At 52.2% G+C, this 12,188-nt stretch overlaps 4 protein-coding genes across 4 annotated transcripts; 3 read left to right on the plus strand and 1 right to left on the minus strand.

The window, feature by feature from the left end:
- The first annotated feature begins 461 nt into the window (after positions 1–461).
- BO79DRAFT_1904 (uncharacterized protein) lies at positions 462–3,248 on the plus strand. The gene is made up of 4 exons (XM_025680734.1): positions 462–697; positions 771–1,278; positions 1,328–2,161; positions 2,217–3,248. Exons 2-4 carry the CDS (start codon positions 784–786, stop codon positions 3,159–3,161), a joined length of 2,274 nt encoding a protein of 757 aa, XP_025545063.1. The 5' UTR covers positions 462–697; positions 771–783; the 3' UTR covers positions 3,162–3,248.
- BO79DRAFT_1901 (uncharacterized protein) lies at positions 3,249–3,728 on the plus strand. The gene has a single exon (XM_025680708.1). The coding sequence runs from the start codon at positions 3,336–3,338 to the stop codon at positions 3,576–3,578; it is 243 nt and encodes an 80-aa protein (XP_025545064.1). The 5' UTR covers positions 3,249–3,335; the 3' UTR covers positions 3,579–3,728.
- Positions 3,729–4,077: 349 nt separating this feature from the next.
- On the minus strand, positions 4,078–10,984 carry pksP (polyketide synthase alb1; the record flags this gene model as incomplete). The annotated part of the gene is made up of 6 exons (XM_025679091.1): positions 4,078–5,884; positions 5,957–6,001; positions 6,061–6,816; positions 6,875–10,303; positions 10,356–10,647; positions 10,698–10,984. 6 exons carry the CDS (start codon positions 10,982–10,984, stop codon positions 4,313–4,315), a joined length of 6,381 nt encoding a protein of 2,126 aa, XP_025545065.1. The 3' UTR covers positions 4,078–4,312.
- Positions 10,985–11,367: 383 nt separating this feature from the next.
- On the plus strand, positions 11,368–11,697 carry BO79DRAFT_249451 (uncharacterized protein; the record flags this gene model as incomplete). The annotated part of the gene is made up of 1 exon (XM_025685777.1): positions 11,368–11,697. One exon carries the CDS (start codon positions 11,368–11,370, stop codon positions 11,695–11,697), a length of 330 nt encoding a protein of 109 aa, XP_025545066.1.
- Positions 11,698–12,188: the final 491 nt, after the last annotated feature.

Here is a 12,188-nt window from a genome sequence, read left to right on the forward strand (position 1 = left end):
AAGGAAAACGCCAACGACGTTGCCGTGCAAGTCTGGGAGGACAAAAAGCGAAGAGATCAGGCCCAGGAGGAATTTGTTCGAAGTAACACTCCACCACTACCATCACCATCACCGCCACCCGTCTCCAGTGTTCAAGAACACAGTAGAGACTCTTTAAGCCCAAGACCCAGTCAGCCCCAGACTGAAGCCCCGACTGACGAATCCCAGTCTAGACAGTCCTCGACCTCCCCTCTCTTTGTTTCGCCTAGCACCGTATCTGAAACTACCCTGTGTCTGGATGACCAAGCCAGCGGATTACTGAGGAGTTCCGGTGTTGATACAGAAGTGCCCAGGCATACGTCACAATCGGTTACTGACAGCCCACTTGACCCGGAAGTGGTACCCACTGCCAGTGTTACTGAAGTCGCTGCTATCATCTCGACTTCCCGCCAACCCATAGTTTCGGACGAAGTCGAAGAGACACCGACCACACCTTACCGCCCAGGAAATACCGACACACCGAACGTCACTGAAGGGATCCCGGAAACTCCGCATAACGAATCTTCTGCTGCGCCGTCGACTTCAAACTTACCCGCGCTATTGCCAGCCAACCCGGCAGAAGAAGCTGATGAAATACCTGAAACCCCGTCTGATCCAGTCGATGAACCCCAGCTATTCAGACGTGCGAGTACAGTACCCGAGTCAATTGCTGTAAACGGTCCGCAAACCCCAGCGAGTCAACCTACTGCTTCAAGCTTTCGTTCATTACTGAACCAACTTTTCCATTCAAGATCTAGAAACAGCATGGATAGTCAAGAGAAGGAAGGGCCATCGTTGTCCGATACCATGGAGAAATACAGCCAGTTTGAAGGGTCCACCCCGAGGGAAAAGCTCAGAAATGCATATGCACAACTACGCGCAAAAGCCAACCCTGGCCCTGAAAGTGCGACGCCATCATCTGCCGGAGACATAGAGCCTTCTGTCCCTGTTCCTGTACCCGAGACGACAGCTCCCCTTAGCGTTAGGGTCGATAAGGAACCAACACATCCTAAAGATGTTGAAGTGGATCATGATACTACAATCCCCCCTGTCGAACCTTTGGAGATGGGACCTCCTCAGACCATTCAGCCTAGTGCATTATCAATGCACTTCGCAGAGGAGCCAATACCTGGTTCAGTCCATCTTGGGCCGTCGGAGTTTGCTGTGCCTCTTCCAATGGATTCCAGGGTCAAGGATGACTATGAACGGGTCTTGACGAGCGAAAGCCAGAGTATTCGCGATTTCCTCGGCGATTATCAGGTTCGATGTCCACCCTCCGTCACTTTGCTGTATACTGACTAGCAAGCAGCGTGATCTTCTTGTACCGAAGATGCATGAAATACTAAACCGTCTGAGCAATATTTCCACGCACCCAGATCTGAACATCGCGGAACATATCAACGACTCTGAGTCGGACCTAGGGAGGGAGGCTGCTTGGGCTGAGTACTCAAGCGCAAAGTTTTTGCTCTTAAGCTACCTTTTGGAGGCAGCCAGCATGCGTGATATACATTTGGTTATCATGGTGCAAGGAGAAAAGACTCAGCGGGTGGTTGAACGTTATCTGATGGGCAAGGGCCTGTCGTATACTCGTCCACGCCAGGAAATGGGATCGGGCACGAACATTGAGGTTTCCATGGTCAAGGATTCCTTGAGTTTTGGGATTCAAACCACGCGTAATGACGGGGTTATGGAGACATATAAAGCCCCTGCTGCTATCATCGCCTTAGATAAGTCTTTCAGCAGCCAGACACCCACGGTGGAACACATGCGAACCACATTCGCTCGCAATGGAAATCTGCTTCCGGTGGTTCGTCTGTTAGTGTCAAACTCCAGTGAACATATCGAACTATGTTTCTCTGGCCTGCCGGAACCGGAACGTCTTAAGACTCTCCTGCAATACTCCATACGTCTCCGTGACGTGGTTGGTGACCTTCAGGATGATGCTCTTGGGGTGCAGGAGGATGCAGAAGAGCTTCTCACTTGCCTTGTCTCGGATAACTTTAACGCTCATTGGTCTCTACCTCACATTGAACCTTTGCACATTCTGAGCCCTGAGCAGCTTGAGGCGTCGCAACAAGAACTGCAAAGTCGACCTGGTGTCGACATTCAGCTGACGACTTCTCAAGCCCATAAACGAGCATTCGTAAGTCGATCAGAATGTCAAATTGTCCTGATGTGTCGCACTAACATCTAGATAGGAGGAAGAAGATGAGGTCGAACAGCCAGCCAAGAGAACGAAGACGGAAGAGCCGACGCAAGAACCAACCCAGTCCACTGAATCGACTGGATTCCCTAGTCAACCATTAAACGGTGGACTCCAAACGCTAGAGAAGAATATTGTTCAGATGCAGAACTCACATGCAGCAGAGCTCGAAAAACTCCAGAAAGCTCTCGCAGGAGCCCAAGCCCGTCTTCAAGAAAGAGAGAACGTGCTGGAAAAGTTGCAGCACCGTTACGAAACACGGACCAGAGACTTCCACAAACTCCGACGGGAGCATGACCGTCTCACCCAAGCTAAGGCCACATCCGACCAGCGAGTCGAAAAGCAGAAAGAAGAGCTCATGAAATTGAAGGATGAACGGACCCAGCTCCGACACGAACTCGAAGAGGCCCGCGAGTCCCTCAAAGCAGGCGGGGGCAGTGCAGCCGAACTCGAATCAGCAAGGGAAGACATTCGACGTCTGACTAAAGACAACGCCTCGCTAGAACGCAAAGCCGAATACGAAGCCCGACAAGCAGAATACACGCGCGAACAATACCAGACCGCCTCGACCGTGGCCGCACAATCAGGCAACGAGCTTCGCCAATTGCGCAGCGAGAACGAGACCCTGAAACGGAAGGTCGAGGGAGACGCAGCCCATCTGCGCGAACTCAACACGAAGAACGACGAAGCCCGCCATCTCGCGCGGGTCCTCGAACTCGAAGCAACCCTCACGTCCCGGGAAGATCTGCTCCGCCGGAAGGAAGAAGAACTTCGGGAAATCCGGAAGAATCGTCCGTCGACTCGCTCGACCAGCACGCAGCCGCGAAGCCCCAAATGGACTGCAGGTAATAGCCGGCCCACGAGCCCTGGCATCAACAATGGTTCATCGCTTGCAGGTCGCGGTAGTGCGCTCAGATTCAGTTCCGAAATGCCCCTTTAGTCGACTCATCGATACCACCCTACCCTACGAACTTCTTCCTTCCAGCTCGACCGATCCGTCACTCCTATCATCAGCCGCCCACCCACCACCACCCTACCAACCCACCCCGCCAAACGCCACTTATCGATCGACGACGTTCGGCCTCCCTCGTATTCGCCCCCCTTGCATACATAAATGCATGCATGCATACATACCGATTCCGGCTCTGCATCAGGTTCTCTTTCCCTGTTCATACTACATCCCCGCCTATCTATCCATCCACCCTATCTAGCTATCCTATCAAACTCACCCCGCCACCACACACAGCATAACATGCATATACCTCACCGATCTGACCCCGATTATCTATCCAATAATTCAATTGAATCGGCCCTTCATCATCTCTCAATGTATTCCCCCTTTCCACAATGTATGTAGGTGCGGTGTGATTTTCCTGTCCACCGTATTCATCTTCTTACATAGTTCCTCACACACTGCCAATTCCCGGTTCCTTGGCCTTTTGCTGTACTTGCTAGGGATTGGGTTACAGTGCTTTAGACTTCAATCAATCAGATAACCTAAACCTACCAATCGAATGAAACACACACACACACACAACCAAATTCGTTCACATACTAAGCTATCTTGATTTTTATTTCATGCTCACATGCATGCTATGCGTGTATTACCAGTCGAGTGGAAGTCATGACTATGGGAGATGGAAACTACTGTTATACCATTGCCAAGTGCTCCTGTAAAGCTTCCTTCTGTGTACTGCTCACGTCGTCAATTCAGTATAGGCACAAGTTTGATAAGACTTTTTTTTTTCGTATTGGCATTCTCTATCATAAATCAAAATCAAGCAGCATAGGTACGTAGATGAGACATATCAACCAACTCCAATCAGGAAGTAAGTAGCAAATGACATGAGGGGGTTCGTATATCACATCGTTCGTCTTTTCTCATCATCATCACTTCAACTCCAAGAAACCAAAATCCAGGTAGACCATTAGCAGCACGAAATCCGCCACCTGCAATCACAACAATAGTGTGCTTAAATCCTAAGGGGTACAACGACAATATTAGTGGATTAATATGCGAATTCCATCAATAGAATGGCAGTGCTGTCAGTTCTGGCTGGAGTCTTGGAGGAAGGCGTAATGCATAACAATCTAATTGGCCATGGCGTTACCAATGAAGGAGCCCAGTTCCTTGGCCTTGGGTCCCAGAGTCATGGTGAAATGGTTCGCACCCTCAATTACGGTGATACCACCGACATTTTGGGGCCCAACGAGCGTGTCCCATTTGTTGGGTCCCATGTCGGTCCGGTTCTTGAGGAGCCAGACCATTTCTCTCGTATCCGGCTTGCCGTCCGGGTCCGGCTCGGGCCACGGGTCATCCGGCTTGCTGCAAATACCGTCCTTGGCCCAGACCATGAAAGTCTTGGGCATCTTCTTGGCCCACTTCGGATCGTCAAAGGGGAGGGGAACAGCCCTGTAGGTATCGAGGGAATCAATGAAGGCCAGGAAGTGGGGAAGCAACCAGGCCGGGGGAGCCTTGTTGCCTTCTCCAAAGAGACCCATTGAGTTGATGAAGCCGTAAAGCCGGGTGGGCAACTTCTCTAAGCCGATGGGGAAGGGCGAGTCGAGAAGGAGCAATCGGTCAACCTGTTCGTTCTCTTCAAGAATCAAGTAGCGAGCGGCATCATAGGCGCAAATACCACCTGCAGACCATCCACCGAAGTTGTACGGGCCCTTGGGCTGTCTGCGGCGGATCTCGGCCAGGTAAGGGAATGTCATCTCAGCAAGGGGGTACTTCAGCTTCTCTGGAGTCTTCATATACGGGCAGTTCAACCCGTAGACACACACGTCTGGAGACACTCCGGGAATGGTTGCGTACGATGTTGCGGAACCAGAACCATCAGGGAACAGGAACAGGGTCTTGGTGGCGGTTTTCGGGTTCCCTTGCAACAAAATGGAGGTTGATCGAGGGTGCGGGCTCGCCCGTGTCATGATGGTAGAGTTTGCGTTGGGGACAGGTTCCTTCAATATGGGCGCGGACACTGGTGCGGGAACGGGTGCAGGCGCAGGTGCAGGCGCAGCCTTGGGCTTGAGGCCCAATGCATCTTCCACGTCATTAAGAGTTTGATTCTCGATGAAGAACTCGCCCGGCAGATCGAGATCTAATGTCTCACGGATCCTACCAAGCACGGTAAGCGAGAGCAGAGAGTCCATCCCCATCTCTCCCAAGTTCTCATCGTCCTTCAGCTCCTCCTCAGAAACACCAATCTCGTCAGCCAAGATGGCGCGAATTTCCTTTATCGTAGCATGCTGCTCAACCTGCGTAACTTTCTCATTTGGTGGTGAGCTGACAGGGGACCCAGCACTGGACTCGTCTGTTGAAGAGCCACCATTGAAGGAGCTACTGGACTCTGGGTCACTGGTGGACCCATCACTGACTTCTCCCTGGCTCATTGGTGCCAGGAACTGCTTGAAGTCTTTCACGGTCGGCTGGTCAATGAAGACGGAGGATTCGAGGTCGATATCCAACTCTTCGCGATACCTGCCCGTGACTGTCAGGGAAAGAAGAGAGTCCACACCGTAGTCGGCGAACACCAGATCATCTGTGATTTCGGATTCGGAGAGTCCCACTTCCTCTGCGAGGATGGTAAGAGCCCGTTTGGCCAAGCTTGGGGCACTGGGCTTAGCAGCAGGCTTCGCCGGAGCCGGGGCGCTAGCACGACTCTTGCTAGTAGCAGCGGGGGCCGCCTTCTGAGCGCTGGCGGCGGGTCTGGCGGGGGCCTTCGAAGCCCCAACGGGTGGTAGGACCGTATCGAGGATCTTGCGCGATAAGGCTTGAAACTGTGACAGCAGTGTTTAGTACATTGAACTTTCTGGAAATGAATGTAGGCCGAGCTCACCTTGACTGCACCATACACCGCAACGATATCCTCCCCATCGAAGACGTAGACATCACCAGCCCAGATGGAGTCTTTCCAAGGCTGCATTCTAACATAAGTTCTGTAGGTGACATCAGGCGAAAACTTCTTCAAACAACGCATTGAGTCCCATCCGTGATTTACAAAGACCTGGTTCTTGGAGTCTGTTGCATCGCTTGCGTTCATGATGAACCCAGACAGGTGTCCAAAGCTGTCAATCCAGAACGGGTTCCGGTGGAATTTGCCCTGTGACGCTTGGAACTTGACGCGTGCGGTAGCTTCGTGCTGTTCACTGTCAAGAATAACCTCGCGAATGTTCTTGAAATTTTCGTCGTAATCAACCAGAGCGGCGAAAAGTTTGTAAACCATACCTCTACCGAGACGGTGAGCGTCACCATCCTCGGCGATATCATGCAGTCGGTCAATGCTTCTCTTGACAAGGTATGAAACTCGTTTCCACTCCGCCTCAGCAGCAGCACAATCAAATAATCGGACAGTGCAAGTTGCGTGATCAGCGGTCTTCTTCCCTTCTGCAGTGACTGAATAGATCTGAAGGGTTGTCTTCTTCTCCGCCCAATCCGCTGTCGCAGATACTCTGAAGAGCTGCTGTCCACCTTTCGCAATCAATGGCCGTGGCACTGTGACCTCACAGACATCCAGTCCAAGTCCATCATACTCAGGCTTATACTTCTTGATGAGATACTCTGCAAGCGTCTGAGATATATCGGCATACAGTGACTATGCCCTGGTTAGTGCTAATCTTAACGCGGAAGTTGGAGCAAGACCGGTAACTTACTGAGGGGCACAGAGCGGCGCCGTTGACCTTGTGGCCTTGAATGACGCGGTTAAGGTCAGGATCAGCAATGTCGTTTTCTATTACAACTGTGGCTGTTGTTCCATCACCTCGAGTCTCAATGACCTTCTGAGCCGCGGTTGTCAGGAACTCATGCTGCGGCCCTGCAGCTACTGCCGCTACTGGAGCGCCCTTACTCAAGCAGAAGTTGTTGGTATAGGGAATCCAGTAGTTCTTGAGATCCCACTTGTAGCCTGGGAGGCGAAGAACCTGGAGAGAGGAGCAAAAGTCTTGGTGATATTGCTTCCAGTTGATGTCAATACCCGCCAAGTGAAGGCTCGCAAGACTGCTTGAAAGGACCTTCCAGATATCTTCTTCGCGGCGTAGAGATGCAACCGTTGTAACTTGCGGTCCAAGTGTTGCCTTAATCATTCCAGAGCAAATGGTATGTGAGCCAATCTCGACCCACAAAGTCTTGTCGTTGGTCAGCTTCGCATGCCTTGTAGCCTCCACGCCGCCAAGGAAGTTGACCGTCTTCCTGCAATGATCGCGCAGGTATTTGGGGCCGAGACACTCCCAGTTGGCATCAGTGATCACTTCGCCGAACAGGGCTGAGACGAAAGGTGTTGTCGGCTTGTGGAAGGTGACACCTTGAGCAATATCTTCAAAGGAATCCAAGATAGGGTCCACTTGAGAGGAGTGGAATGCGTAAGGGACACGGAGCTTGGTTGACTTCAAACCCTCTGTGGAGCATTTCTGAGCCAGCTCATCAATATCAGCGACAAGACCGCTGACGACGGTCTCTGCTGGTGCGTTAATACAAGAGACTTCGTGGAGCTCATCTCTGAGGAACTGTTTAACCTCTGCCAGAGACGCCTTGATGGCCAGCATCGAATGTGTCCCAATCTTGCACTCCTTCGTCAGCAACTGAGCACGGCGGCCACACAGATAGATTGTATCGCTGGTGGATAGAACACCGGCTGTGTTAAGGGCTGCATAGTCACCGAGACTGTGTCCGATAATGAAGGCCGGCTTCACACCCAACGCAGTCCAGTAATTGACCAGAGCCATTTGCACACAAGTAGTGCCCACTTGTACCACGACTGGGCTAAGGTCTTCAACGGGTACGCTTCCATCGACGAGAGGCAGGATAGAAGGAAGGCCCTGGCTTCTTGCGATGCAGTCAAAGTGCTCAATGGTGGTGCGGAACTGGAAACAACTGCGGTAGAGCTCCTTGCCCATTCCTGTGTATTGGGCGCCTTGGCCGGTGAAGACGAATCCAATACCAGGAGCCGTTGAGGGTACTGGGGTATATGTCTCACGGTTTAAAGCACCATGCAGCGAGTCACGCAGGGATTGCAGGTTCGCTCCAACAGCAGTGACACGGAACGGATGGTGGATGCGGCGTGCGGTGGTCGTGTACGCCAGGTTCGGAAGAAATTCGGTTTCTTTCACTCCAAAGGACTTACCCTGAGCGTCAATAAACTTCACCAGGGCTTCGACGTTGTTCTTCAGTGCAGACTGTGATCTTGCTGACACCGAGACCAGGTGGAACGACCTGGGGTCCTGCCCCTGGCGTTCCGGTATGGGAGCATCTTCCACCAGAAGAGCAGTGTTACCACCAGCAGCAGAAAAGTTGTTGACAAAGGTTCGCCGCTTTCCGGAAGCCGGACGATTCCATGGAGTGGGCTGGAAGGCGATATGAACATTGCGCTTGGCCAAGTCCGTCGGGAAATTGGAATTGATTTTGGACTTGATACCGCAATGAGGAGGAATCATGTTTTCTCTCATCATTAGGAGGACCTTGACAAGAGCAGTCACTCCTGATGCGGATTCGCCATGTCCGATGTTGGCTTTGGCAGAGCCAATATGAAGCGATTGACCAGGACCCCGGCGGTAGTCTGGTGCGAAGACATCAAGAACGGATTGCATTTCCACTGCGTCACCGGCTTGAGTTCCGGTGCCATGCATTTCCACGTAGCTCACGTCCTTGGGGTCGATGTTCGCATCATTGAGCAGCTTGTTGAAGATGAATGCTTGCGCACCAACGTGGGGACGAGTGATTGACACGGCCTCCGCCGAGTGGTTGGTGTAAGCACCGTTAATGACTGCCAGGATCGGGTCGTTGTCGGCCTCGGCATCTTCGAGCCGCTTCAAAACGATGCTTCCAACTCCGTCCGCTCTACAGTAGCCGTCGGCACCGTCATCAAAGGTGTTACAGTTGCCAGTGGTAGACAGGAAATGGCCCCGATCCAGACCCGCGTGGTTGTCAGGGTTGGTCAGGATGTTTACACCGCCAGTGATGGCGGCGTCGCAGTCATTTCTCCAGATCGAATTGCAGGCCATATGGATAGCAGCAAGACTCGACGAGCACGCTGTGTCAACACTCACACTTGGGCCGCTGAATTTGAAGTAGTAGTTTATCCGACCCGGCGTAAATGCTCGGTTACCGCCAGGGATGAAATAGGTATCAATGTCCTGGCCGCTGTTGATCTCACGGTAGTCGTCACTAGTCATTCCGTAGAAAATACCCACACGGTCCCTCTGTGTCGAGGGAGAGCTATCCGGGATGAATCCAGCCATCTCGAGAGCCTCGTACGCTGTAAGCAAAGCAAGACGTTGTGCAGGATCTGCTTGGAGGGCTTCCCGGGGCGACATGTTGAAGAATCTGGGGTCAAACAGGCCGGGTTCGTTTATCCAACAACCGTAAGACACTTTACTTGTGTTTCTCTTTGACCCAGTCATGTCGACGTGGGCATCAACGTCCCAGCGGTCTGCGGGGACTTTGCGATGTACGTCGAGTCCCTTGTACAGGAGGTCCCAGAAGGCCTCCGTACCATCTGACTCAGGAAATCTTCCAGACATACCGATGATGGCAATCTTCGAGTTTTCTGCCTTGCCGGTGAGGTTCCGCGTTTCCGGGTTTATCGCAATCTCTCCTACCCCAGTCTCCAAGCTGATGCTCACACCAGCCTTCTTGAGGACGGTGAACAAACTCTGCGTGGCGCTACTTGAGATCGGAAACAATTTGCAAGAGTGGTTTTTGCCGGTCTTGCAGACTGATGTGCAGGACTCTGTGACCTTGTCCCAGCATAGTCGTCGGAGTAGTATCTCCTCCAGTGCGACCTTGAAGAGATCTTTGATGGACGTTGCCTTAATCGGCTTCCCAGTGTTGCTGGAGATGACGGGAATGGCGGGTGACCAGCCGGTCAGTTCCTCCAGAGCAGAGGATTGGTGCAGGATGCGTTCAATATCCTTATCATCATACAGATGTGGCGCATGGTACGGGCCATGAATCGGAGCCTTCACTGGCTTGTAGTTCTTGGAAATGCAGGTCTCGACAAATTCATCAAGGATCGTAGGTGGTGCACTGACAGTAACACCATTAGAGCTTACCGCGCTGATATACGGTTTCGAAGAAGGTGGAGTAGCCTGCATATGTCAGCACCCTACAATGCGGGGAATATTTTACGGGAGGTCACACCTTCTTACTGCTATACTCGTCGATCAGGCGGCTAGCCTCTGCTTCGCTAATTCCGGAAACCAACGCTGACCAGCATGTTGACTCGGAATCGGCGGAGGCCACCAGTTCTCGAACTCGGAAAACGCAGATTCCCAGTCGCAGTGCAATTACAATTGCTTCCACTGCAGCTGGAATAAGCTCACCAACATTCCTGGCGCAACTTACAGCCGTGCAACTCAGAACACCGGTGCACAGGCCAACCAGATGGCTGTTGGAGGGCGTAGGGTAGTCATGTCCAAGATCCCCATAAAAGCTGAAGGCTGGTCAGACTTGTCAAGTATAAGAGGTAACTAAATGACTTACTGAATAAAACAACCCAACTGGTAGATGCATGTCAATGCACTCTCCAGGACAGGGCTAGGGCCTGATTCACGGCTCCTGGAGAGGAGATCGACAATGCTTGTGAAGCGTGGAAAGAGCTTCCGTTGAGACGGCGACAGCTTTGCGATCTCTTGACGGATCGCATGGAAGCATTGCTGGAAAAAAGACTGGACAATGGTGCTGTTCTTAGCTTGGAGCAGACGGCGCAAGCCAGCTTCGATGTCGCTGGTCTGGTCTCCAAAAAGGTACACACGAGATGGACCCTCCATGTTTGCGGGAGATGTCTATTGATCAGTCAATCGCCGTTGTCAGACCAAAGTCCATCTGGCCTTCCCCATCCGTGTCGATGAGAAGCACACTTTATACACATGTAGATTTAGGGCCCCATGGCCAAGTGGGGGGAGGGTGTCTCAACTACGGCATGCGCTGAACTGGTTAAGGTGCATTCCACGCGCATCTAGGGGGCGATTGCAAAGAGTTGAACTCAGCAGAGCAGCTCAATTGGGTTGCATTGCAATACATGCAGCGAATCGTGATGTTGCAATTAGTTGACAGGCACTAAATTGTTCTGGTGAGCTTCCAGTGTCCTTCAGTTTCCCTTTCTGGGGACCCTTCCCACACTGACAGGGACTGCCTCTGAGTGGACACGACCATGGCGGTGGACCAGGAGCACACCATCTGGGCACTCTGTGGAGTTACCCTGTTTGGAAATTCTAGACTTGGAACTCTGGTCCATCGAGGCCGACATCCTGTGGAGCTACCTCAACCGTCAGGCCACAACGTTTATCAAGGGGATATCGGTGTCTCAACCCCTGCTTCTGGTGGTAATCGAGCAACTAGGCAGCCGTGTTCTGGAAATGCATCAAGGGACGGCGTTGCGATGGCGAGCGGCGGCCGTTTGGCGAGGGGGGAAGGAGTCCTACAGAGGAAAGTCGTCGCCGCCCTATTTGGCGACGATCAGCAGCTTGCAGCGGGCACGTGACGAATGAAGAAGAAGTCTGGGGTGAAGATTCTCCTAACATCTTTCCTCCCTGGGCATGAGACACAAAATTCCACGGGCCAGGCCGAAGGATTTCTCGCTTCGCCGATGTTATCGGTGGAAACAACGCAGAGAGACGCATGCCGAAAGGCCAGGCAGTCAAAATCCGTGCCCTGTTACCCTGCATGTACCTTGCGTTTCCTACCAACGAGATCCTCCAGAGTGTATGCTGGCTTATTCAACTTCCGAAACTCGGACTAACTAGTCAGCGAACGATGTCGAGAGAAACAAGGTTATTGTTGCTGGAATGTAGTCAGTAGTGGTGGTGACATGACATGCTCGAAGTAGCTTGACCGACGGATCATTCTTCCTGCCATATCTACACGGTCCTCGAGCACCGCCAGTTCATTTGCCTTGCTAGGGATATGGACTGATCTTAGTAGTTAGCGGATCTCTTAATATTCTGCAGGTGCGACTTGACTCTGCACCATTTC

The sequence above is a fragment of the Aspergillus costaricaensis genome (genome assembly GCF_003184835.1).
Source record: "Aspergillus costaricaensis CBS 115574 unplaced genomic scaffold BO79scaffold_1, whole genome shotgun sequence".
In the NCBI taxonomy this organism is placed as follows: domain Eukaryota; kingdom Fungi; phylum Ascomycota; class Eurotiomycetes; order Eurotiales; family Aspergillaceae; genus Aspergillus; species Aspergillus costaricensis.